At 46.2% G+C, this 23,779-nt stretch overlaps 1 protein-coding gene across 6 annotated transcripts in view; it reads right to left on the bottom strand.

The window, feature by feature from the left end:
* LOC147121665 (tubby-related protein 4-like) overlaps positions 1-23,779 on the bottom strand; it is a 426,260-nt gene that overhangs the window by 10,988 nt on the left and 391,493 nt on the right. For all 6 annotated transcript variants that reach the window (XM_085982109.1, XM_085982110.1, XM_085982112.1 and 3 more), the window contains one exon: positions 9,426-11,905. In XM_085982109.1, coding sequence (XP_085838235.1) covers positions 9,426-11,905 — 2,480 coding nt within the window. The remainder of the gene's footprint in view (positions 1-9,425; positions 11,906-23,779) is intronic.

Below are 23,779 nucleotides of genomic sequence, written 5' to 3'. Positions count from 1 at the left end.
AATTTCCGACACTTTGCCAAAGAGTGGGACTTTGTCCACACAACGTCAAGTCCTCACTATCCACAGTCCAATGGACTAGTGGAAAAATCGGTCCAGACAGTGAAAAGACTGATGTACATGGTAAAAGACAGTGGAACTGACTTCTACCAAAGCATGCTTGTATACCACACAACGCTGCTCGAGTGTGGTATGTCACCAGCCCAACTCCTGATGGGACGTCGGCTAAGGTCAAACCTACCCATCCCGGAGAACCTCCTGAAAACAAAAGAGGGGGAGAAAGTGAGGAAGTTCAAAGAGCAACAGAAAGAAAAGCAAAAGTACTACTATGACAGAGGAACACAAAACCTACCTGAACTCCACACTGGTGACCAAGTAAGGTTGAAAGACAAAACAAACACATGGACTCAGAAGGGAACTGTCCTGAGTGAAGTTCAACCAAGATCATACACCATTCAGACAGATGAGGGTGCTGTTCTGAGAAGAAATCGTCGAGATCTTCTCATGGGACCAGCCACAGCAGGTCAAGAGACTGATACTGGTGAACAACCTGATCACACAGCTGAGAACCAATCATCTGAGGCAACAACTCAGATTCAAGGACAATCAATCAGAAAATCCTCAAGACACGTGAAGCCTCCTGAGAGACTCATTGAGCAAATTTAAGGACTATTGTTAAAGAAGGAAGTAATGTTATCTTATTCTTTCTTCAAGTTCTAGTGTATTGACATATTTCATGTGAACACACAAAGCAAGGGTAAAAAATCTTGATCATGATAATGATAATATAAGTTAATTAAATGTTGTTAGTTAAAAGTAAAATACTTGTTTTAAGAAAGGGAGATGTAATGATATCAGCAAATAGTGATGATATTTGTGTGTTTGATTACTTATGCCTTACAGCATATTTGTCTGTGTTTTTGATTACTTGTGCCTGACCAGCAGAGGTCATGTGAGAGACAAGCAGTCCAGAGGAGTTTTACTTTCAGTTTCATTCTAGATGCATCACAGCATAGTGTGTTCTGTAAAAAGCTGTAGAAAGTCTTGAACAAGACTTTAGATTAAACAACATTCTCTTTCAGAAATGAGTCTTTATTGAACCCAAAAAGAAATCAAAACAGTTTAAAAAAGGATGGGAGCTCTTTGAATGCAGTTGTTTCAACCAAACAAGGGGTTTTGACAATAAGTGAAGATTCAAGTAGGGTAGGAAGAGAGGGTTAATTCTGTGGCATAACAAGAACTTTGTTCATCATTTAACAGATTCTCTTGAACTCAATCAGAAGCTGTTCTTCAACAGGATAACTGATCCATTACAGACTTTTTCCAATGCATTTATACCTACTGCACTTCGTCTTTCCATTTATTACAGTTGTTTCACTTATCTGTTCAACTGATCGTTGATGAGGTTTATAATCACTATATTTGCAAAGAAAATTATTGACAATCCATAATATTGGCACTATTCTGTCACAAAGACTGAATGCTGTGTAAACATACATTGCATAGTAAGTGTATACTTCTGCACTGTCAGATAACCCACACTGAAAACCAAGTCTGTCATCACATGTTGCCAAGGTTCAAAACTGATTCGACAGCTTCAAGGCAGATCCCATACCTTCAGGTGGCAGCAGGAATGGAAAGCAATGTTCAGAATTCCAATCCCACTCATGTTTCACAAGGAAAGTGTCCATATAAAATGTCAGTTTAAAAATGTGGAAACCATGGTAACAAGGGGTAGCCAAGAGATATCTGTAAGCGTACAGATGTCTCCCTTCATAAATATTTAGGACTACTGCACAATTCAGAATATAATCCTCACTTGAAGAAATGTAATAGCTAACAAACAGAATCACAACAGATTTATAATAACAGATGTCGCTTTGGGATTGTGGGTGAAGCCATGGCATAAGGATCAAGAACAACAAGGCCCTTCTAGCATCTGAGATCCCAACAAATGACATCTTGGTTAATATTTTTCTAAACATGTTGGGGGCTAAATTGGGCTGTTTAGTGCCCGTTTTTTAGGTATAACTCAGCCACCTAATGCTCGAAAATGGGGTCTGAGATGTGCGCGCACACATCCGATGGGAAGTGCTCAGGATGCCTTTTTGGTAAAGGAATTTGCACCGAATGACCACTGGCAACATGCAGGGCAGGCAGATCATGACACGAATCAGTGTGCAATGCTGATTTAACGCCAGCGCTGTCATTTTCGAACTGCAAACGCCAGCCAATGCCTTAGCTTAACCTTGCACAGCTGAACACGACGTTAAGCGGAATGAAGGACCCCCCAACAACGCTATTTAAAGGTTAGTTGCTGGATTATTTCCTCTGGCTGCTGGTGCAACTGTACGTGATTTTGGAGCTTTCCTATACTTGGCTAAAGTTTGAACAGTCTAAAGAGAAAGGTCTGGCTGGTGCTGAAGTATTTTTCTGGTCATTTAAAACCTTGTGCTGAAACAAGTTGCTTCTAGACATAGGTGGCCTGGTAGGGCTTTCCCTGGGAATTGAGTATGACTGGGAGAATGGCGAGGCCACGCAGAGCAGGACAAGTTGCTAGAAGAGGGAGGAGGAGGAGAAGGGTCTTCAGCAGGAGGCCATAGCGGCCGAGTGTCTTCAGGGAGAAATTCTCTTACCTCAACTTCAGCGAGGACCAATGCATGAGATATTTTCACTTCACAAAAGAGGTCATGACTGCAATTTGCCTACTGCTGCAGCCACAACTGCAACCTCAAAGTAGGGCAAGTACAGCATTGCTTATTGCTGTCAAAGTGACCGTGGCTCTTAACTTCTGTGCGTTTGGCTCCTTCCAGGTTGCTGCTAGAGATATAAGCAACATCTCACAGTTTGCAGTGCACTGCTGCATAAAGCGCTGAGGCTCTCTATCTACAGAGAAACCGTTTCATCTCATTCCCTCTTGTCATAGACAAGCGAGCACAAAGGTTTCTACAGATTGCAGGCTTCCCCATGGTGCAGGGTGCCGTTGAATGCTGGCACATTGCCTTGCGTGCGCCTCATCCGAACTGGGCCATTTTCATGAAGCGAAAGGGATTTCACTCCCTCAACGTGCAGCTGGTGTGTGACCACTGGCAGTGCATCATGCAGATCAATGCCCGTTACCCTGGCAGCAGTCACAATTCCTTCATTCTGCAGCAGTCCTCTGTACCACCTGTATTTGACCCACCACAGCAAGTCAAAGGCTGGCTACAGGGTGACAAAGGTTATCCACTCATGACATGGATCATGACTCCGGTCCGGAACCCATGCACACATGCACAGCAGGCCTACAATGAGAGCCATGCTGCCACAGGGAACATTATAGAACACACCATCGGCATCCTCAAGCAACACTTCCACTGCCTGGACCGCTCTGGAGGAGCCCTGCACTACTCAGCTGAGCAGGTATCAAGATTTGTGGTAGTATGCTGCATGCTGCACACCTGGCCATTATGAGTGAACAGCCCTTGCCACCACCTATCAGGCGAGGAGCTAAGAAGCAAGAGGAAGAAGAGGAGGTGGTGGAGGAGGAGGAGGAGGAAGGAGTGCAACAGAAAGTAGAGGAACAGGAAGAGGAAGGGGGATACAATGTAGACAGCTCCTTTCTGCCTGGGCTCTAGGTGATCAAATAATTCTTGAGCGATACCAGTAACTTCAACCACACCTCCCCATCCACCAACAGGCCCACACTCCTTACCTTTCCTCAATCAGTGATCATCACATCATTCACTTTCTGACTACACAAAAATAAAAACCACCAGAAAATGAACATTCCAATCCAATTTTATGAATTCAATCACGACATAATGCATTCAAAAATAAACAAATCACCTCTGTCCATTCCCTTAGTGCCTGTCTTCCGTGTGCCTTTGCCTATTCTAGTGCTTGTAGTGCCAGCTGTTGCTCAGCGGGTAGCACACTCGCCTGAGTCAGAAGGTTGTGGGTTCAAGTCCCACTCCAGGGACTTGAGCACATAAAGCTAGGCTGACACTCCGTGCTGTACTGAGGAAGTGCTGCACTGTCGGAGGTGCCATCCTTTGGATGAGACATTAAACCGAGGCCCCGTCTGCCTTTTCAGGTGGATGTAAAAGATCCCATGGCACTATTTCGAAGAGTGGGGGAGTTATCCCCGGTGTCCTGGCCAATATTTCTCCCTCAACCAACATAACAAAAACAGATTATCTGGTCATTTTCACATTGCTGTTTGTGGGAGCTTGCTGTGCGCAAATTGGTTGCCACGTTTCCCACATTACAACAGTGACTACACTTCAAAAGTACTTCACTGGCTTTAAAGCGCTGAGACGTCTGGTGGTCGTGAAAGACGCTATATAAATGCAAGTCTTTCTTCTTTCTTTCTACGAGGTGTTCCCCCAGTGACTGCAGCATGGGTGTTGGAAGGCTGTTGACTTTCAATTGAGCAGGCTGCAGATGGCCTTGGAGGGCAACCATGAGCAGCTCTGGGTCTACGAGGCCTGACTTTAGACTGCACCATCTGGGTCTGGCCTGCAGCAGACAACAGCAAGGGCACTGGCGGAGTGGCAGGGGTGTGATGAGAAATGCTATCATTCTGAGAGAGGACAGCAGGTTTGTGCTCCATGGAGCCACTGCCACTCTCCCGGGGCAGCGCCTCAGCAATCCTACTGATCTGCTGGAGAACAGATTGATGGACTGATGCCCTGGAAGCCCTTTTGAACAGTAGTATTCAGAGCCATGATGGCAGCAGTCTGAGCTTCCACTGCCACACTCAGACCTTTGATGGAAGCTGTGACATTGACCATCTGACACGGCATCATGGTGGTTTCCACAAGTGTGCTGATGGAGGTGACCACCCATTCCATGTTGGAAAGGATGGGCTCCAAGTTCTGACCAAAGACCTGTGCCAAGTTGGTGCTGGCCTCCTCCATGCTCCCTGACATTGAGGGCAGGCACTCTAGCAGACTTTCCAGTGCACTAAGCATTTGGTTATTTACACTCATCAGTCTTCTTCTGTAGTCTGGGCCCATCGAGTCCTCTGCAGCGACCTCGCCTTCCTGCAAGCTGGCACCTGCGCTATCCTTTCATCCCGCCCTGCCTCCTGCGCAATTTTGTATGGTGTCTCACCACATGTAGGTCTTTCCTCTAAAATACGTGCAGTGTCAGTCTCTGAGCTGGTGGCTGTGAGTGTAAGATGGAGTGACAGTGTCTCTTCATCTTCACTGTCTACTTCATCTTGGGTAACTGCAATGAAAAAGGGACCAGGGTGGGTTGTGGTGAGGGGAGAGGAGAAAGTAAGAATTGCATCCTTACACCATCTGCAGCTTGTGAGACAGAAGAGAATGTGGGATCAGGGAGAAGTGGGAAGAGAGAAAGATGATTAGGTATGCGGATACATTCATCATCGATCCCGTCAGCTCCCTCAGTGATTTCTCTTCCTATGGTGGCCAGCATGGTCTCCACCATGCAGGTTAAAGCTTGCAGGCGCGCTTGTATTCCTCCAGTTCTTTCCTGTTATGAGTCACCTTCTTCTGCAAGCAAGAGGGAAGTATGTCAGTGAGTGTCCTGCAATATGTTTGGGCGACGTGGTTGTCCTAGTTGGATAGCTGCCAGTGTGTGCTAGCTGAGAGTGCGAGGCTTGCAACAGTGCTAAATGTGTGAGGATGAGGTAAAGCATATGTATTTTAGGGTTGAGCACTCATTGGTAGAGATCATTGGTAGGTGGGTGTAGAGAATTGAGCAGTGGATGAGGCTAGTGGTGCAGTTGGTAGGATATGCCATTTGAAGATGAACTCACTCACCTTGACAACTCGTGTCAGATCATTAAACTTCTTCCTGCACCGCATCCATGTTCTTGGAGAAATACTCCTGGCATTGACCTCCGCCGCTACTTCCTTCTCAGTGCCTCCTGAGCATATGTCTGGAGGGCCTCCTCCCCTCTGTGGATACAGAATAGCTCTCCTTCTCTCCACGTCTTGCACCAACACCGCCAGTGCATTTCCAGAAAACCTTGGTGCTCGCTGTCACATGTTCAGCCATTGCTCAAAGTATCAGAGCCCAGATTCGCTTTTCAAAAATGCCCCACCACTTCTTGCAGCCACAATGCACCTCCCCTTTAAGAGATGCAGGGTGCCTTTAAGTAGTGCTAGCTACTCGAGATATCAGGCCCCCCGTTGATGCACGCAACCAATGAACTAAGAGGGTAGCGCTGGCTGCACGCGGCAATCATTTCAAAGACCAGACAGCACATATTTAACGTGCTGCCTGCATCACAATGAATGAGCGCGGGTTAATCGCGTACCACAATCCCCACGTTCGTTTTCGGTGGTTAGCCAAGTTAACCCCAGTTATGTTTGATTAATCTAGTCAGATGTGAGGGTTGCGAATTTGATTTATTTTTCAGGAGATTAATTTTAACAGTTCAGTGATTGTCATTAATAGGTCTCTCATTTGTACTTCTATTTCCCACTGAAAAGTCTCACATTTTCCTGCCCCATTACACTGGCATTATTAGTCAAGGATGCTATATTGCCTGTCAGTTTACTGTATATACTTTTTAGGGTTGAGATAACAAAATATGAACAGAATCTTTCAATTATTAATATTCATAAATATGCAAATTAAATTATAGAACGAATCTAATTTTCCCCAAATTAGCTTGAAAACACTTAGTAATTTTGTAAATTTAGCTCTTTATAAATTAATTGACTATTTAAGTTGTAACCAGGTGGCAGAAATTATCTTAAAAGGTGGAGGTTAAATAACCAACAGCATCCAAAATCCCATCAACAGTGAAATGACTTTTAGAACCAAATAACCCCCTGACATCTATTTTAATTCATTGCAATCCTTAAATGATTTCACCTGAGGTAAAGAATACTGCTGCTAACAACTATTTTAATTTGCTCACTGAAACTGCAGCGATTGAAAAAAAGCAACTATCTAGAAAAATAATTGAGGTGGCAAATAGGGTTAGGATGCATTCTGGAATTTTCAATCTCTTACCATGTGAAGGAACTGTGTATATTCATAACATTTGTCTCTAGTTTAAAAAAAAATAAAGCCTTCCATCTAAAAATTGAAGAATTATGGTTAACGTCTTTTCATTTTGCACTTGATATGTTTTTGCATGTGTCAGCATCATTAGGGATACAAAATGGGAAGTTACTGAGTCTGGACATGCAGGGAAACAGAATTGTTAAATACAGTTCATCCTGAAGCACCCTCACATTAAGGAATATATCTCTATGAATATCCCTTACACTTTTAACTCTCTGGCCTAGAAATTGGGTTCTGGTCTTGCCAGGGCTGTAGCGCCAGAAAGTTTGCGCCAGCGGTAATGCGGCAGCGCCCGCCGAAAATTCGGGTGCGCCGGGCCCAGACGGCGGCGGGCGCTAAAACCCTCCTTTAGCGCCTCAAAACGGGCGTGAACTTGGGTTTCCCGGCGCTAATCCCCCGCTGCGGCACCCGATGCGGTGCGGCAGGCGGGGGAACTGCAGGCCTCCTCCTCCTGTTAAGGAGGAGCTGCCTGCAGCCGACAACTGTCCGGCGGATTGACCCGACATCTGAGCCCGGCACCTCGGGGAAGTGCCGAGCTCGCATGAGACACTGATCAGGGCCGCGGGGGGGGAATGCAGGAGTCCGGGAAGGGAGGTGCGGGCAGGCGGCCGCCGGGAACGCGGCCGGCCGCCGCTCCACCTTTATGCGCCGGCGCACACTGGGGGAAGACTCTGTTGCCAGAGTCTTAGTTGCGCCTGCCACGGGCAAGGCGGGCGCAACTGAATTTCGGCTTGGGGCCGGGTTACCACGGCAACCGGGACGCTGCGCACACCGATGACGTCATCGGTGCCGGCGCAGCGCTACCGGTCTGCCGCCGCGGAAGGGCCCCAGGCAATTTAGGAACCGGCGCCAATTGCAGCGCTAGGCCCTCTAGCGCCGCAAAATCGGTGCTAAGGGCACTGAATTTCTAGGCCTCTGTATCTTATTCAAGCCAGAACCCTTCTGTGGGTGTCATGAACAACAAGCCAGGACCCTCCAATGGATGTTATGAGCACCAAGCCAGGACCCTCCCATGGGTGTTATGAGCACCGAGCCAGGACCCTCCCATCGACGTTATGAGCACCAGGCCAGGACCCTCCCATGGATGTTATGAGCACCAGGCCAGGACCCTCCCATGGGTGTTATGAGCACCAGGCCAGGACCCTCCCATCGACGTTATGAGCACCGAGCCAGGACCTTCCCATGGATGTTATAAGCACCAGGCCAGGACCCTCCCATGGATGTTATGAGCACCAGGCCAGGACCCTCCCATGGGTGTTATGAGCACCGAGCCAGGACCCTCCCATCGACGTTATGAGCACCAGGCCAGGACCCTCCCATGGATGTTATGAGCACCAGGCCAGGACCCTCCCATGGGTGTTATGAGCACCAGGCCAGGACCCTCCCATCGACGTTATGAGCACCGAGCCAGGACCTTCCCATGGATGTTATAAGCACCAAGCCAGGGCCCTCCCATGAATGTTATTATGAGCACCGAGCCAGGACCCTCCCATCGACGTTATGAGCACCAGGCCAGGACCCTCCCATGGATGTTATGAGCACCAGGCCAGGGCCCTCCCATGGGTGTTATGAGCACCAGGCCAGGACCCTCCCATCGACGTTATGAGCACCGAGCCAGGACCTTCCCATGGATGTTATAAGTACCAAGCCAGGACCCTCCCATGGGTGTCATGAGCACCAGGCCAGGACCCTCCCATGGATGTTATGAGCACCAGGCCAGGACCCTCCCATGGGTGTTATGAGCACCAGGCCAGGACCCTCCCATCGACGTTATGAGCACCGAGCCAGGACCCTCCCATGGATGTTATAAGCACCAAGCCAGGACCCTCCCATGAGTTTTATGAGCACCAGGCCAGGCCCCTCCCATGGATGTTATAAGCACCAAGCCAGGACCCTCCATGGGTGTTATGAGCACCAGGCCAGGACCCTCCCATGGGTGTTATGAGCACCAGGCCAGGACCCTCCCATCGACGTTATGAGCACCAGGCCAGGGCCCTCCCATGGGTGTTATGAGCACCAGGCCAGGACCTTCCCATGGGTGTTATGAGCACCAAGCCATGACTCTCCCATCGACATTATGAGCACCGAACCAGGACCCTCCCATCGACGTTATGAGCACCAGGCCAGGACCTTCCCATGGGTGTTATGAGCACCAAGCCATGACCCTCCCATCGACACTATGAGCACCAGGCCATGACTCTCCCATCGACATTATGAGCACCAGGCCAGGACCCTCCCATGGGTGTTATGAGCACCAGGCCAGGACACTCCCATGGGTGTTATGAGAACCAATAATATTAAACAAAAATATCTTTAAAAAAACAAATGAACAGACCACAAATGATGCGGATTGTGATGTTTTGCAGTTATTTGATTTTTTACACACTATTTAACAATACCTGTCGCCCTTCCAGCTCAATTTGGAAGTTTTTTGCTGACTCTTGTGTCACTCTTCCTCCAAAGTCCAACTGATATACTTGTGTTGCCTCATTCCACAGTGGCTGTTTGTTAGCCATTACATACACAAACCCTTGATTCCCTAACTTCCCATCCTCTTTTTCATTTGCTCTTCGACATTTCAGCTCATCAGTTTCATTTGGTGTCCTTAGGTTCCTCTTAGTTTTCCAAACCTTTTTGGTGCTCTGGCTCTGATTCATTAACTCATCTCCACTAATGAATAACTCTGGCTCACTTTCTGAACTGTCTTGAAACTCACTCATTTTATTCAGCTTTTTGGATTTTATCTGATCCTTTTGGCTTTTGATTTTTTTCTTTTCTCTTCCTAGTCTAGGGCTAGAAATGAGAGAATTGAAGTCCGTGAGCGCCTTTGCCTCTTTTTTCATCTTCCCTTCAGTTACTGCTTGCATGTTTGCTTCCTCTGGCCTGCTGTCTAACCGTTTACGGCTTTTCTTGTTGCATTTATCGGTTCGCTGGGGCACAGGAGACTCTGTCAGAGAGAGAACCTCTTGGAAGTTGTCTGCTGTTTCCACAATCACCTCAGTTCCTGTGTGATCTTGAAGCTCTGCTGGAAATGTAGGCATTCCAGGTTTCTCAACAAGTAAGTGTGGTTTTGAGCTCAAAGTTCCTTGTGAACTATGCATCGGAGAACAAGCAGTGTAGGCATTCCATTGGTGTAATGTAATCTGGGGAAGCTGTAAACTAGAAAATGTATTACTGGTTGGATACATTGGTGGCAATGGGCAACAGGTAATGTTAGCTGGATAACCAGATTGGACAACTAGAGAAGGGTCTTGCTGTGGGTATGGTGGTGGGCCTATAGCTTCTGAAGTTGGAAATGAAGCCTGAAAGGCCGCAATAGGAGATGCACTGTAACTTACAGGGTATGGTAAAGTGAGTCCATAGTTTGATTGGAAAGTGACTGTTGGACTGGTAGGAGATTTAATAGGAATGAATGGTACATGAGACATCTCCACGTGTGATTGCTCCAGGATGAGAGGTGGTGGTTTATGACTCCCTGTTGCAGAAATCGGAGTTGGCCTTTCCTGTGGAATCCAAATCTCCTCACTCCCTGCTGGGTCCCACTGATATGGAGGAGGCCGCTTCACATTCATGTTGATTTCATTATTTAATGCAATATGCCTAATGGATTTCTCAATTTGGCAATGCTGCAAAACAGACTCATCCTCAGTGAAAGCATTATTAATATATTCAGTTCTATCATGACAGCTGTCTGGGGGACTCAGCAGATTGTAAGATGACTGAGAAGACAGGGGTGATGTACTAGTTGAGTGGACAATTACAGTGCTGTGCTGAGAGCCAGTCCCAGTAGGTAGTTCCGGTCTAATATTAATGTTACCATTGTTGCTTCCATTGCTGATGCACTGACTGCAGGTATAGAGAGCAGGAGGAGATCTGAGAGAAGTTTGCTGGTACTGTGCAGACACAGAGTTGTTTTTTGGTTTGTGACCATGTTGAACAACTCTTTGGGAGTCTAGCAGTTGAGACACCTTGGCTGTGGCATCTTTGCTATCTCTTCGCAATGGCATTTGTATAGTGTTACTGTCAAAACGCTGACTTCTATTAGTTGCATCAGGATAAGGGGGTGGATCCCCACTAGGAATAACACAGTGAGCAACATTTAACCTATTCAGTGTACCATATACCTGTTGTATCTTCTTAGCATCTGCTGAAGGCAATCGTAATGATGACTGTCCTGGGCCTGGAAGTGTATACATATTTTGGTTGCTCAATATTCTCATGCGAGGCCTACATACTTCTTCTACATTCCCACTGCTGTCAAATGTTGTGATTCTTTCATAGCCTAGAGGGGTTTGAAAATGTCCAGTAGGAAAGAGAGAGAAATCTGATTTTTTCAGACAAATGTCCACCGGTGGAGCAGCGGCTGCAGTAGCCGTTGTAGTTCCTGGATATGGAGGAGGTGGATGTGCATTTATTTTAGCTAACTGCACTTCGGGAGTTGTACAGAATAACACCGCGTCACCTTCAACCAACTGTGGCACTGTTCGTAACGGTTTGATTTTTTGAGAGTGCTCAGGCTCCCTTTCGACATGTTCCACAGCAGGAATCTGCACCATTCCCGAGATCTGTGGCGATAGCTGCTGTGATCCACCAGTCATACGGCCAGTTTCCATACTTCCAAAGATTGCCTGTCCTGGATTAGAAAACCTATTTGGAATTGCATACAGGCTGGAGTTGTCCAAAGTGTGTTCCACTGCTCCTGCAACAGCTGTCTGGTTTGTTAAAATGTCAAGCTGCACATTCTGATTGGCTAGTAAAGACTGGACAAGTCCAATACTCTGAGTAGGGGACATTGCTTGAGCAGAACTATGGATTGGTGCAATGGGAATATTAACAGTGCAAGGAGGGTTGTTTTCTGGAGCTCCAGATGTTCCGTTCACTGTGTGTGTGGGGGGGTGGAGGGGAGAAGAGGGGAAGAGAGGAGAAAGAAAAAACATTCTTAAAAACAAACAAAATACTTGCATTCCCCAAAAAAATAAAGCACGGTGTTATTTTTCGAACAACCATCAACTGTGTTGTATGTAACAGCTACTTGATACAGATTGCTGTTTCGAGAAGAGGAAACTTTTTTAGTTTGACTACGTAACAGTGACTATCCTTCAAAACAGATTAATTGTCCTGAGGATGTGGGAGGCACTGTATAAATGCAAGTTTGTGTGTTCCTGCAGGACTGACTCTATAAATTAAGTCACCAATGCAACAAATGATTGCAACTCAATTTTAATATACCAGAAGGATGTAAAGGAATTTATTGGGCACAGCTTTGAAGATAAAAGGGAACTTCAGCTTCAAAAGCTTACAGTAGACCTGTACAATTTGGGCCAACAACTTTGTTCACCTCAACACTGTAAATGCCATAAAGCATATTAAATAGTAAAACTGATTTTTAAATATTCAAATGATTCAAAAGCTTTAACAGGATTATACCCTTCTAATTAGTGCATTGTACAGATTCTTAAAAGATGTTTTTCTTCACAGGGTTAAAAAGAAAAAACCCTACATAAAATATTTTGTAAAAATGTCCAGTAACAGCCAGAACAGAAATGTTAAATAGTGTTTTAAAAGAAACTGCTTTACATGTACATTGCATTCTACTTTATTGCTCTGGTTTCTGGACTCTCGATATTTTCCCCACAGCTCTCAACAATAAATGGAGAGTTCAGAACTTCCTCAGCCAACCAAAACCATGTTGAACACATAAAATACATCTTTTGGTGCAGTTTGCAAATTTCCTCATGAATTCTCAAAACAGGTGACCTGTCTTTTATAACTCAATCTGTCCTGCAATCATTCACCTGCAAAATGTAATCTTAATGTTTAGTGAAAATTGGGATGTGCCTTTATTGATTCATTTTATTGTGGTGTACTGTATGTAAAGTATAATACCCTTTTGACTTTTCATATATACAAGTGAAGAGCTAGTGTGCTGAGCAGCAGGGTACAGAGAAGCCCACCCTGGTTTGATGCAATATTTAAACAGGACGGAATTGAAAAAGTTAATACGAGAGGCAAAGAGAGGTTGTGAGAAAAAATTAGCAGGAAATATTAAATTGAACCCAAAAACATTTTATAAACAAGTGTAAGAGGTTAGCTAGGGAAAAAGTTGGGCCTATTAAGGACCCAAAGGGAAATCTTCATGTACATAGAGGACATGGCTAATGTATTAAAATGAGAACATAGAGGACATGGCTAATGTATTAAAATGAGAACATAGAGGACATGGCTAATGTATTAAAATGAGAACATAGAGGACATGGCTAATGTATTAAAATGAGAACATAGAGGACATGGCTAATGTATTAAAATGAGAACATAGAGGACATGGCTAATGTATTAAAATGAGTAGAGGACATGGCTAATGTACTAAAATGAGAACTTTGCATCTGTCTTCACAAAGGAAGCGGGTGATGTGAAGGATACACTAAAAGAGAGGGAAGTTATGGACAGGATATTAATAGATGGAGAAGGTGTACTAAAAAGATCAGCATTACTGAAAGTTGGTAATCACTTGGTCCAGATGGAATCTATCCTAGTACGATAGCAAAATACCGCAGATGCTGGAAATCCGAAATAACAACAGAAAATGCTGGAAAAACTCAGCAGGCCAGGCAACATCTGTGGAGAGAAATTAGAGTCAACGTTTCGGGTCAAAACCCTTTATCAAGACTAAAGAGGCACAGGGAATGAAATAGATTAAGAGGCTGGGCTGGGAGAGAACAAAAGAGAAGAGACATTAAGAGGTATTCAAAACGAGACGAGATGGTGATAGGACTAGTGGAGACAAAAGCCGGCTCTAGATTAGGTGTGAAATGTGCTGGCAGAATGAGAGACAGCTGCCATGTGGGAGAGAGAAAAAAAAAGGAAAGGGGGGGAACCAAAACAAAGGTGTGGATGAAAAATATAAGCAAAAATATAACAGAGGCCGAGGTTATGATCTGACATTGTTGAACTCGATATTGAGTCCGGAAGGCTGTAAAGTGCCTAATCGGAAGATGAGGTGCTGTTCCTCGAGTTTACGGTGAGCTTCCGTGGAACAATGCAAGAGGCCGCAGACGGTGAGGTCTGAGTGGGAATGGAACGGTGAATTGAAATGACAGGCGACCAGAAGCACGGGGTCACCCTTACGGACTGAACGGAGGTGTTCCGCAAAGCGGTCACCCAATCTGCATTTGGTCTCCCCAATGTAGAGGAGACCGCATCGTGAGCAGCGAATACAGTATACTAGATTGCAAGAAGTACAAGTAAATCGCTGTTTCACCTGGAAGGGGTGTTTGGGGCCCTGGACAGTGGGAAGGGGGGAGGTATAAGGGCAGGTGTTACATCTCCTGCGCTTGCACGGGAAGGTGTCAGGCGAAGGGGTGCTGGGGGTGATAGAGTGATGGACTAGGGTGTCTCGGAGGGAGCGGTCCCTACGGAATGCTGAAAGGGGAGGGGAGGGGAAGATGCGTTGGGTGGTATCGGTGGCATCTATCTTAGGTTGCTGAAAGAAGCCAAGGTAGAAATAGCAGAGGCATTGGTCACAATCTTTCAATCCTCATTGGATACAGGAGCAGTGCCGGAGGACTGGAGTGTTGTTAATGTTATACCACTATTCAAGAAAGGGGAGAGGGATGAACCAGGAAACTACAGGCCAGTCAGCCTAACATCGGTGGTGGGGAAGTTATCGAAACCATAATCAGGGACAAAATAGACCTTCATTTGGAAATGCATGGGTTAATCAAGGAGAGCGGGCATGGACTTGTTAAAGGCAAATCATGTCTGACTAACTTGATTGCTTGGGGTAACAGAGAATGTTGATCAAGGTTGTGCAGCAGATGTTCTATACAACGTTCCCAGAAGCTGCGCGGCCCTCTGCTCTCCCCCCCTCTCCTCTCCTCCTCTCCCCCCCTCCCCTCTCTCTTCCACTCCCCCTCCCTCTCTCCTCTCCCCTTCGCCCCCCCCCTCCTCTCCCCCCCTCTCCTCTCCCCCTCCCCTCCTCTCCCCCCTCCCCCTCTAAACCTCCCCATCCCCCTCTAAAACCCCCCTCCCCCTCTGCATTCCTCTAACTCTGCTCTCTTGAGCATCCCTGATTATAATCACTCAACCTTTGGTGGCCGTGCCTTCTGTTGCCTAGGTATAAGGACTGGAATTCCCTGCCTAAACCTGTCCGCCTCTCTACCTCTCTTTCCTCCTTTAAGACGCTCCTTAAAACCTACCTCTTTGACCAAGCTTTTGGTCACCTGCCCTAATTTATCTTTATATGGATCGGTGTCAAATTTTTTGTCTTAAAATATTCCTGTGCAGCGTCTTGGGATGTTTTACTACGTTAAGGGTGCTATATAAATACAAGTTGTTGATGTTGTTATTACCCCCAATCACATGAACCCTAATTTCACAGGAAAGCAGGGAAGTGATTGGTTGGTCAGTATTTCTCTCTTTATCTTGGGCATTGGTTTAAATTAAGAGCCGGGATTAAAAACTAAACATTCAAAAAGAGGGAGCTGATTCGGGAGTATCTGGTCACTGGTTTTACTTGGCTTTCTTAAAGTTTAAATTTTTTTTATTCCAGCTAGGTTAGTAAATAGTCTGTTAATTAGAGGTATGGCAGGGCAGCTCACACCCGTGGAATGCACATCCTGTGCCATGTGGGAAGTCCTGGACACCTCCCGTGGTCTGGACGACCACATGTGCGGGAAGTGTCGCCAGCTACAGCAGCTCGAGCACTGGGTTACGGAGCTTGAGCGGCGGCTGCAGTCACTGCTGTGCATCCACGAGGCTCAGACCTACGTGGATAGCACGTTTCGGGAGGTGGTCACCCCGCAGCTTAAGAATGTACAGACAGAGAGGGAATGGGTGATCGTCAGACAGAAGAGGAGGACCAGGCAGGTAGTGCAGGAGTCCCCTGAGCCCATCTTGCTCACCAACCAGTTTTCGGTGCTGAGTACTGGTGAGGGCTACGGTTCCTCTGGGGAGTGTAGCCAGAGCCAAGTCCACAGCACCATGGAAGGCTCAGCTGCACAAGTGGGGGGGGGGGGGGGGTGGGTGGGTGGAGGGAGAGGAGAGGGAGAGCAATAGTGATAGGGGATTCAATAGTTAGGGGAACAGACAGGCGTTTCTGCGGCCACAGACGTGACTCCAGGATGGTATGTTGCCTCCCTGGTTCCAGGTCAAGGATGTCAATGAACTGCTGCAGGGCATTCTGAGGGGTGAGGGTGAACAGCCAGAGGTCGCGGTCCATCTCGGTACCAACGACATAGGTAGGAAGAGGGATGAGGTCCTGCAGGCAGATTTTAGGGAGCTAGGAAAGAGGTTAAAAAGCAGGACCTCAAAGGTAGTAATCTTGGATTACTACCAGTGCCACGTGCTAGTGAGTTCAGAAATAGGAAGATAGAGCAGATGAATGCGTGGCTGGAGAGATAGTGTAGGAGGGAGGGCTTTAGATTCCTAAGGAATTGGAACCGTTTTTGGGGTAGGTGGGACCTCTACAAGCCAGACGGGTTGCACCTCAACGGGAACGGGACCAATATCCTCGCGGGAGGGTTTGCTAGTGCTGTTGGGGAGGGTTTAAACTAGTTTGGCAGGGGGATGGGAACCTAAGTATAGAGTCAATAGGGAGGGAAGAAAAACTGGAATTGGAAAAAACATTGAAAGTAAATTAGAAGGACAGAGGAATCAAGGACTAGATAGTAGTCAACAAGGAGGTTTGCCTGTACTAAATGGTATATACTTCAATGCAAGGAGTATAGTGAACAAGGCAGATGAGCTGAGGGCACAGGTAGATACTTGGGACTATGATATTACAGAGACGTGGCTGAAAGAGGGGCAGGTATGGGAGCTCAACATTCCTGGTTACAGGATTTTCAGACGGGATAGAGAGGGAGGTAAAAAGGGGGGGGGTTCACGGTATTGATTAAAGAAACTATTACAGCTGTGAGGAGGAATGATATGTTGGAGCGATCATCAAACGAGGCCATATGGGTTGAATTGAAAAACAAAAAAGGGGCGATCAAACTGCTGGGAGTGTACTATAGACCCCCAAACAGTGAGAGGGAGATAGAAGAACAAATATGTAGACAAATTTCTGAGAAGTGCAGAAACTATAGGGCAGTAATAGTAGGAGATTTCAACTACCCCAATATTAACTAGGATAAAATTAGTGTGAAGGGTATAGAGGGTGCAGAATTCCTAACATGCACCCAGGAGAACATTTTTTGCCAGTATGTAGCAAGCCCAACAAGGGAGGGGGCGGTTCTGGACTTAGTTTTAGGGAATGAAGCTGGGCAGGTAGAAGGCGCATCAGTGGTGCGAGTGACCATAATTCTGTTAGATTTAAAGTAGTTATGATAAAGGACAAGGATAGACCAGGAATAAAAATTCTAAATTGGGGAAAAGCAAATTTTGCTAAGCTCAGAGGGGATTTAGCCATAGTGGACTGGAAACAGCTACTTGAAGGTAAATCAGTATCAGAGGGAGGCATTCAAGGAGGAGATCCGAAGGATTCAGACCAAATATGTGCCTCTAAAGAAAAAAGGTGGGACTAACAAATCTAGAGCCACCTGGATGTCTAGAGACATACAACAGTGTAGGATAAAGAAAAAACAGGAGGCTTATGACAGATACCGAGGGCTAAATACTCCAGAATCTTTAGCGGAGTACAGAAAGTGCAGGGGTGCAATTAAAAAGGATATTAGGAAAGCAAAGAGAGAGCATGAAAAATTCTTGGCAAGTAAAATCAAGGAAAACCCAAAAATGTTTTATAAATATATTAAGAGTAAGAGGATAACTAAAGAAAGGGTAGGGCCTAATGAGGGTAATCTGTGTGTGGAGGCAGGAGATGTCAGTAGGGTTCTTAATGAATACTTTGCGTCTGTTTTCACAAAGAGGGGCGAAGCAGAAATTGCTATCGGGGGGGAGGAGTGTGAAATATTAGATGAAATAAGCATAGTGAGAGAGGAAATATTAAGGGGTTTAGCAGCTTTAAAAGTGGATAAATCCCCAGGCCCGGATGAAATGTATCCCAGGCTGTTAAGCGAAGCAACGGAGGAAATAGCAAAGGCCCTGACCATCATTTTTCAATCCTCTGTGGCTTCAGGTGTGGTGCCGGAGGACTGGAGAACTGCTAATATGGTACCCTTGTTTAAAAAGGGAGAAAAGGATAGACCGAGTAATTACAGGCCAGTCAGCCTAACCTTGGTGGTGGGAAAATTATTGGAAAGAATTCTGAAGGATAGGATAAATCTTCATTTAGAAAGACACGGATTAATCAAGGATAGTCAGCACGGATTTGTTATAGAAACATAGAAGATAGGAGCAGGAGTAGGCCATTCGGCCCCTCGAGCCTGTTCCGCCATTTAATGAGATCATGGCTGATCATCCAAATTCAGTACCCTATCCCTGCTTTCTCCCCATATCCCTTGATCCCTTTAGCCTTAAGAAATATATCTAACTCCTTCTTGAATATATTTAATAAGTTGGCCTCAACTGCCTTCTGTGGTAGAGAATTCCACAGGAATTCACTCTCTGGGTGAAGAAATTCCTCCTCATCTCAGTCCTAAATGGTTTACCCCTTATCCTTAGACTGTGATCCCTGGTTCTGGACTCCCCCGCCATCGGGAACATCCTTCCTGCATCTAGTCTGACCAGTCCTGTTAGAATTTTATAAGTTTCAATGAGATCCCCTCTCATTCTTCTAAACTCTAGCGAATATAAGCCTAATCGACCCAATCTCTCTTCATACATCATTCCTGCCATCCCAGGTATCAGTCTGGTGAATCTTCGCTGCACTTCCTCCATGCCAAGAACATCCTTCCTCAGATAAGGCGACCAAAACTGCACACAATACTCACGGTGTGGTCTCACCAAGGCCCTGTACAACTGCAGCAAGACATCCTTGCTGGGAAGGTCGTGTCTGACAAACTTGATTGAATTTTTTGAGGAGGTAACAACGAGGATAGATGAGGGTAGTGCATTTGATGTAGTGTATATGGACTTTAGCAAGGCTTTTGATAAGGTTCCACATGGCAGACTGGCCACGAAGTTAAAAGCCCATGGGATCCAGGGCAAAGTGTCAAGTTGGATTCAAAACTGGCTCGGAGACAGGAAGCAGAGGGTAATGGTTGATGGGTGTTTTTGTGACTGGAAGGCTGTTTCCAGGGGGGTTCCACAGGGCTCAGTACTAGGTCCCTTGCTTTTTGTGGTATATATCAATGATCCAGACTTGAATATAGGGGGTATGATTAAGAAGTTTGCAGATGATACTAAAATCGGCTGTGTGGTTGATACTAAAGAGGGAAGCTGAAGACTGCAGGAAGATATCAATAAATTGGTCAGGTGGGCAGAACAGTTGCAAATGGAATTCAATCCGGAGAAGTGTGAGGTAATGCATTTGCGGAGGGCTAACAAGGAAAGGGAATACACATTAAATGGTAGGACACTGAATAGTATAGAGGAAGAAAGGGACCTTGGAGTGCATGTCCACAGATCACAGAATCACAGAATCCCCACAGTGCAGATAGAAGCCATTTCGGCCCATCGAGCCTGCACCGACACATATCCCACCCTATCCCCGTAACCCCATGTATTTAATCCCCCTAACACACTAAGGGTCAATTTATCACAGCCAATCAACCTAACCCGCACATCTTTGGACTGTGGGAGGAAACCGGAGCACCCGGAGGAAAACCCACGCAAACACGGGGAGAATGTGCAAACTCCACACAGACAGTCACCCGAGGCCGGATTCGAACCCGGGTCCCTGGCGCTGCGAGGCAACAGTGCTAACCACTATGCCACCGTGCTGCCCTGAAGGTAGCAGGCCAGGTAGATAAGGTGGTTAAGAAGGCATACGGAATGCTTGTATTCTATGCCACGACTAATAAAGGCAAGAGCAGGGGGGTTATGCTTCAACTGTATAAAACACTAGTTTAGTTAGGCCTCAGCTAGAGTACTGCGTGCAGTTCTGGTCACCACATTACAGGAAAGATGTGACTGCACTAGAGAGGGTACAGAGGAGATTTACAAGGATGTTGCCGGGAGTAGAGAATCTTAGCTATGAGGGAAGACTGGATAGGCTGGGTCTGTTTCCCTTGGAGCAGAGGAGGCTGAGGAGAGACCTTATTGAGGTGTATAAAATTGAGGGGCTTAGATAAAGTGGATAGAAAGGACCTATTTCCCTTAGCAGAGGGGTCAAAAACCAGGGGGCACAGATTTAAAGTAATTGGTGGAAGGTTTAGAGGGGATTTGAGGGGAAATTTCTTCACCCACAGGATTGTGGGGGTCTGGATCTCACTGCTTGAAAGGGTGGTAGAGGCAGGAACCCTAACCACATTTAAAAAGTACTTGGATGTGCACTTGGGATGCTCTAACCTGCAGGGCTACGGACCAAGAGCTGGGAAGTGGGATTAGGTTTGATAGCTCTTTGTTGGCTGGCGCGGACATGATGGGCCGAAATGGCCTCCTTCCGTGCTGTAACTTTATATGATTCTAATTTTGTTTAATAACCTCTTGTGTGGCGTCTTATCGAATGCCTTCTGAAAATCCAAATACACCACATCCACGGTTTCCCCCTTATCAATTCTGCTAGATACAACCTCAAAAAACTCAACAGATTTGTCAAACACAATTTCCCTTTTATAAATCCGTGTTGACTGCCCAATTCTATTATTACTTTCTAAGTGCCCTGTTACCACGAATTTAACAATAGATTCTAGCATTTTCCCTACTACTGATGTCAGGCTAACTGGTCTGTAGTTCCCCGTTTTCTCTCTTCCCTCCTTTCTTAAATAGTAGCGTTACATTTGCGACCTTCCAACTGTTCTAGAATCTATGGAATTTTGGAAAATGACAACCAATGCATCCACTATCTCTATAGCCAACTCTTAAAACCCTAGGATGTAGGCCTTCAGGTCCAGGGGATTTATCGCCTTTCAGTTCCATTAATTTCTCCAGTACCACTTTTTTACTAATACTTTCAGTTCCTCATTCTCGCTAGACCCTTGGTTCCCCACTATTTCTGGGAGGTTTTTTGCGTCTTCTTCCGTGAAGACAGACACAAAGTATTTGTTTAATTTCTCCGCCATTTCCTTATTCCCCATTATAATTTCTCCTGTTTCAGCCTGTAAGGGGCCCACATTTATTTTCACTAATCTTTTTCTTTTTACATACCTATAGAAGCATTTACAGTCTGTTTTATGTCTCTCGCTAGTTTACTCTCATATTGTATTGTCCCTCTCTATCAATTTCTTGGACCTCCTTTGCTGAATTCTAAAATTCTCCCAATCCTCAGGCTTACTACTCTTTTTGGCAACATTATAAGACTCTTCCTTTGATCTAATACTACATTTAACTTTGCTTGTTAAGAAGGTGGAAGCCCGTGGAATTAAGGGAAAGTGGCGGTATGGATAAGGAATTGGCTCAGTGACAGGAAGCAGAGGGTGTTGGAGAATGGATGTTTTTCAGACTGGGAGGTGATTTATAGTGGTGTTCCCCAAGGGTCAGTTTTGGGTCCATTACTCGGGTGGAGGGTAGTAGACAGAGATGAGGACAGCTGTAGACTTCAGGACGACAGACAGGATCGTGAAATGGGCAGAAGCACTGGCCAGAATTTTATGCCTTTGGCAAGTTGGGAGCGGGGGCGGGGGGGTGGGGGGGGCTTGGAAGCGGTCAGGAAACCTAGGAGAACTTAACAGCAGAGCCAGATTTGCATTTGAAACCTCTGTTTCCCTGCCGCAGCCAGCCAGATGGAGAGGTTGGCTGGCCGCGGGTAGGCAGGCCTGCAGCACTAGGCTGCAGAGAGGAGGGAGGGACGAATCGAGTGGGGGCCAGGGGCTAATCAGGGGGTAGACATCAGGGGGTCGGAGACGCAGAATACATCAGGGGGCCAAAGAAGCATCGGGGGGGAGGGGAAAACGGAGGCCTTGGGAGGGAGTGACCATTTATCAGAGCAAAGTCATCGACCTGAAAAGTTAACTCTGTTTCTCTCTCCACAGATGCTGCCTGACCTGCTGAGTATTTCCAGTATTTTCTGTTTTCAATCCCCCATTTTCCACCCTCCATAAACTTGAGCTCAGCCAACACTCGGCTGTCCGTGTCCTAATTCACGCCAAGTCCTGTTCACCCATCACCCCTGTGCTCGCTGACCTACATGGGCTCCCGGTAGAACAACGACTCGATTTTATAACTCTCAACCTTGCTTTCAAATCTCTCCATAGCCTCCTCACCCCTCTCTATCTCTGTAACCTCCTCCAGCCCTAAAACCCTCCGAGATCTCTGCACTGCTCCAATTCTGGCCTCTTGCGCATGCCCGATTTTAATCGCTCCACCATTCAGCTGCCGAGGCTATAAGCTCTGGAATTCCCTCCCTAAACCATCATTCTTAACTATCCTAATATCTCGCGGCTCGGTGTCAAATTTTGTTTGATAATGCCAGTGAGGCACCTTGGAGTAGGCCATTTGGCCCCTCGAGCCAGCTCCGCCATTCAATGCGATCATGGCTGATCATCCAAATTCAGTACCCGGTCCCTGCTTTCTCCCCATACCCCTTGATCCCTTTAGCCTTAAGAAATATATCCAACTCCTTCTTGAATATATTTAATGAATTGGCCTCTACTGCCTTCTGTGGTAGAAAATTCCACAGGTTCACCACTCTCTGGGTGAAGAAATTCCTCCTCATTTCTGTCCTAAATGGCCTACCCCTTATCCTTAGACTGTGACCCCTGGTTCTGGACTCACCGACCATCGGGAACATCCTTCCTGCATCTAGTCTGTCCAGTCCTGTTAGAATTTTATAAGTTTCAATGAGATCCCCTCTCATTCTTCTAAACTCCAGCGAGTACAAGCCCAATCGACCCAATCTCTCCTCATACGTCATTCCTGCCATCCCAGGTATCAGCCTGGTGAATCTTCGCTGAACTCCTTCCATGGCAAGAACATCCTTCCTCAGATAAGGCGACCAAAACTGCACACAATACTCAAGATGTGGTCTCACCAAGGCCCTGTACAACTGCAGCAAGACATCCTTGTTCCTGTACTCAAACCCTCTCGCTACGAAGGCCAACATACCATTTGCCTTCTTAACTGCCTGCTGCACCTGCATGCTTACCTTCAGCGACTGGTGCACAAGGACACCCAGGTCTCGTTACACTTCCCCTTCTCCCAATCTATTGCCATTCAGATAATAATCTGCCTTCCTGTTTATGCCACCAAAGTGGATAACCTCACATTTATCCACATTATATTGCATCTGCCATGCTTCTGCCCAATCACCCAACCTGTTCAAATCATCCTGTAGTTTCTCGGCATCCTCCTCACAGCACACACGCCCACCCAGCTTTGTGTCGTCTGCAAATTTGGAGATATTACATCTAGTTCCCTTGTCTAGATCATTAATATATATTGTGAATAGCTGGGGTCCAAAGACCGATCCCTGCGGTACCCCACTAGTCACTGCCTGCCACTCGGAAAAAGACCCGTTTATTCCAACTCTTTGCTTTCTGTCTGCCAACCACTTCTCTATCCAAGTCAATACCTTGCCCCCAATCCCATGTGCCTTAACTTTACATGCTAATCTCTTATGCGGGACCTTATCGAAAGCCTTCTGAAAGTCCAAATACACCACATCCACTGGTTCTCCCTTATCTATTTTACCAGTTACATCCTCAAAAAATTCCAGTAGATTAGTCAAGCACGATTTACCTTTTGTAAATCCATGTTGACTTTGTCCGATCCTGTCACTGTTTTCCAAGTGCTCTGCTATTACATCTTTTATAATGGACTC

The sequence above is a fragment of the Somniosus microcephalus genome, chromosome 3 (assembly GCF_052327205.1).
Source record: "Somniosus microcephalus isolate GS21.2 chromosome 3, FLI_Smic_1.0, whole genome shotgun sequence".
Lineage (NCBI taxonomy): Eukaryota > Metazoa > Chordata > Chondrichthyes > Squaliformes > Somniosidae > Somniosus > Somniosus microcephalus.
The sequence above is the reverse complement of the archived record's forward strand: the minus strand, read 5'-3'. Positions and strand labels throughout refer to the sequence as shown.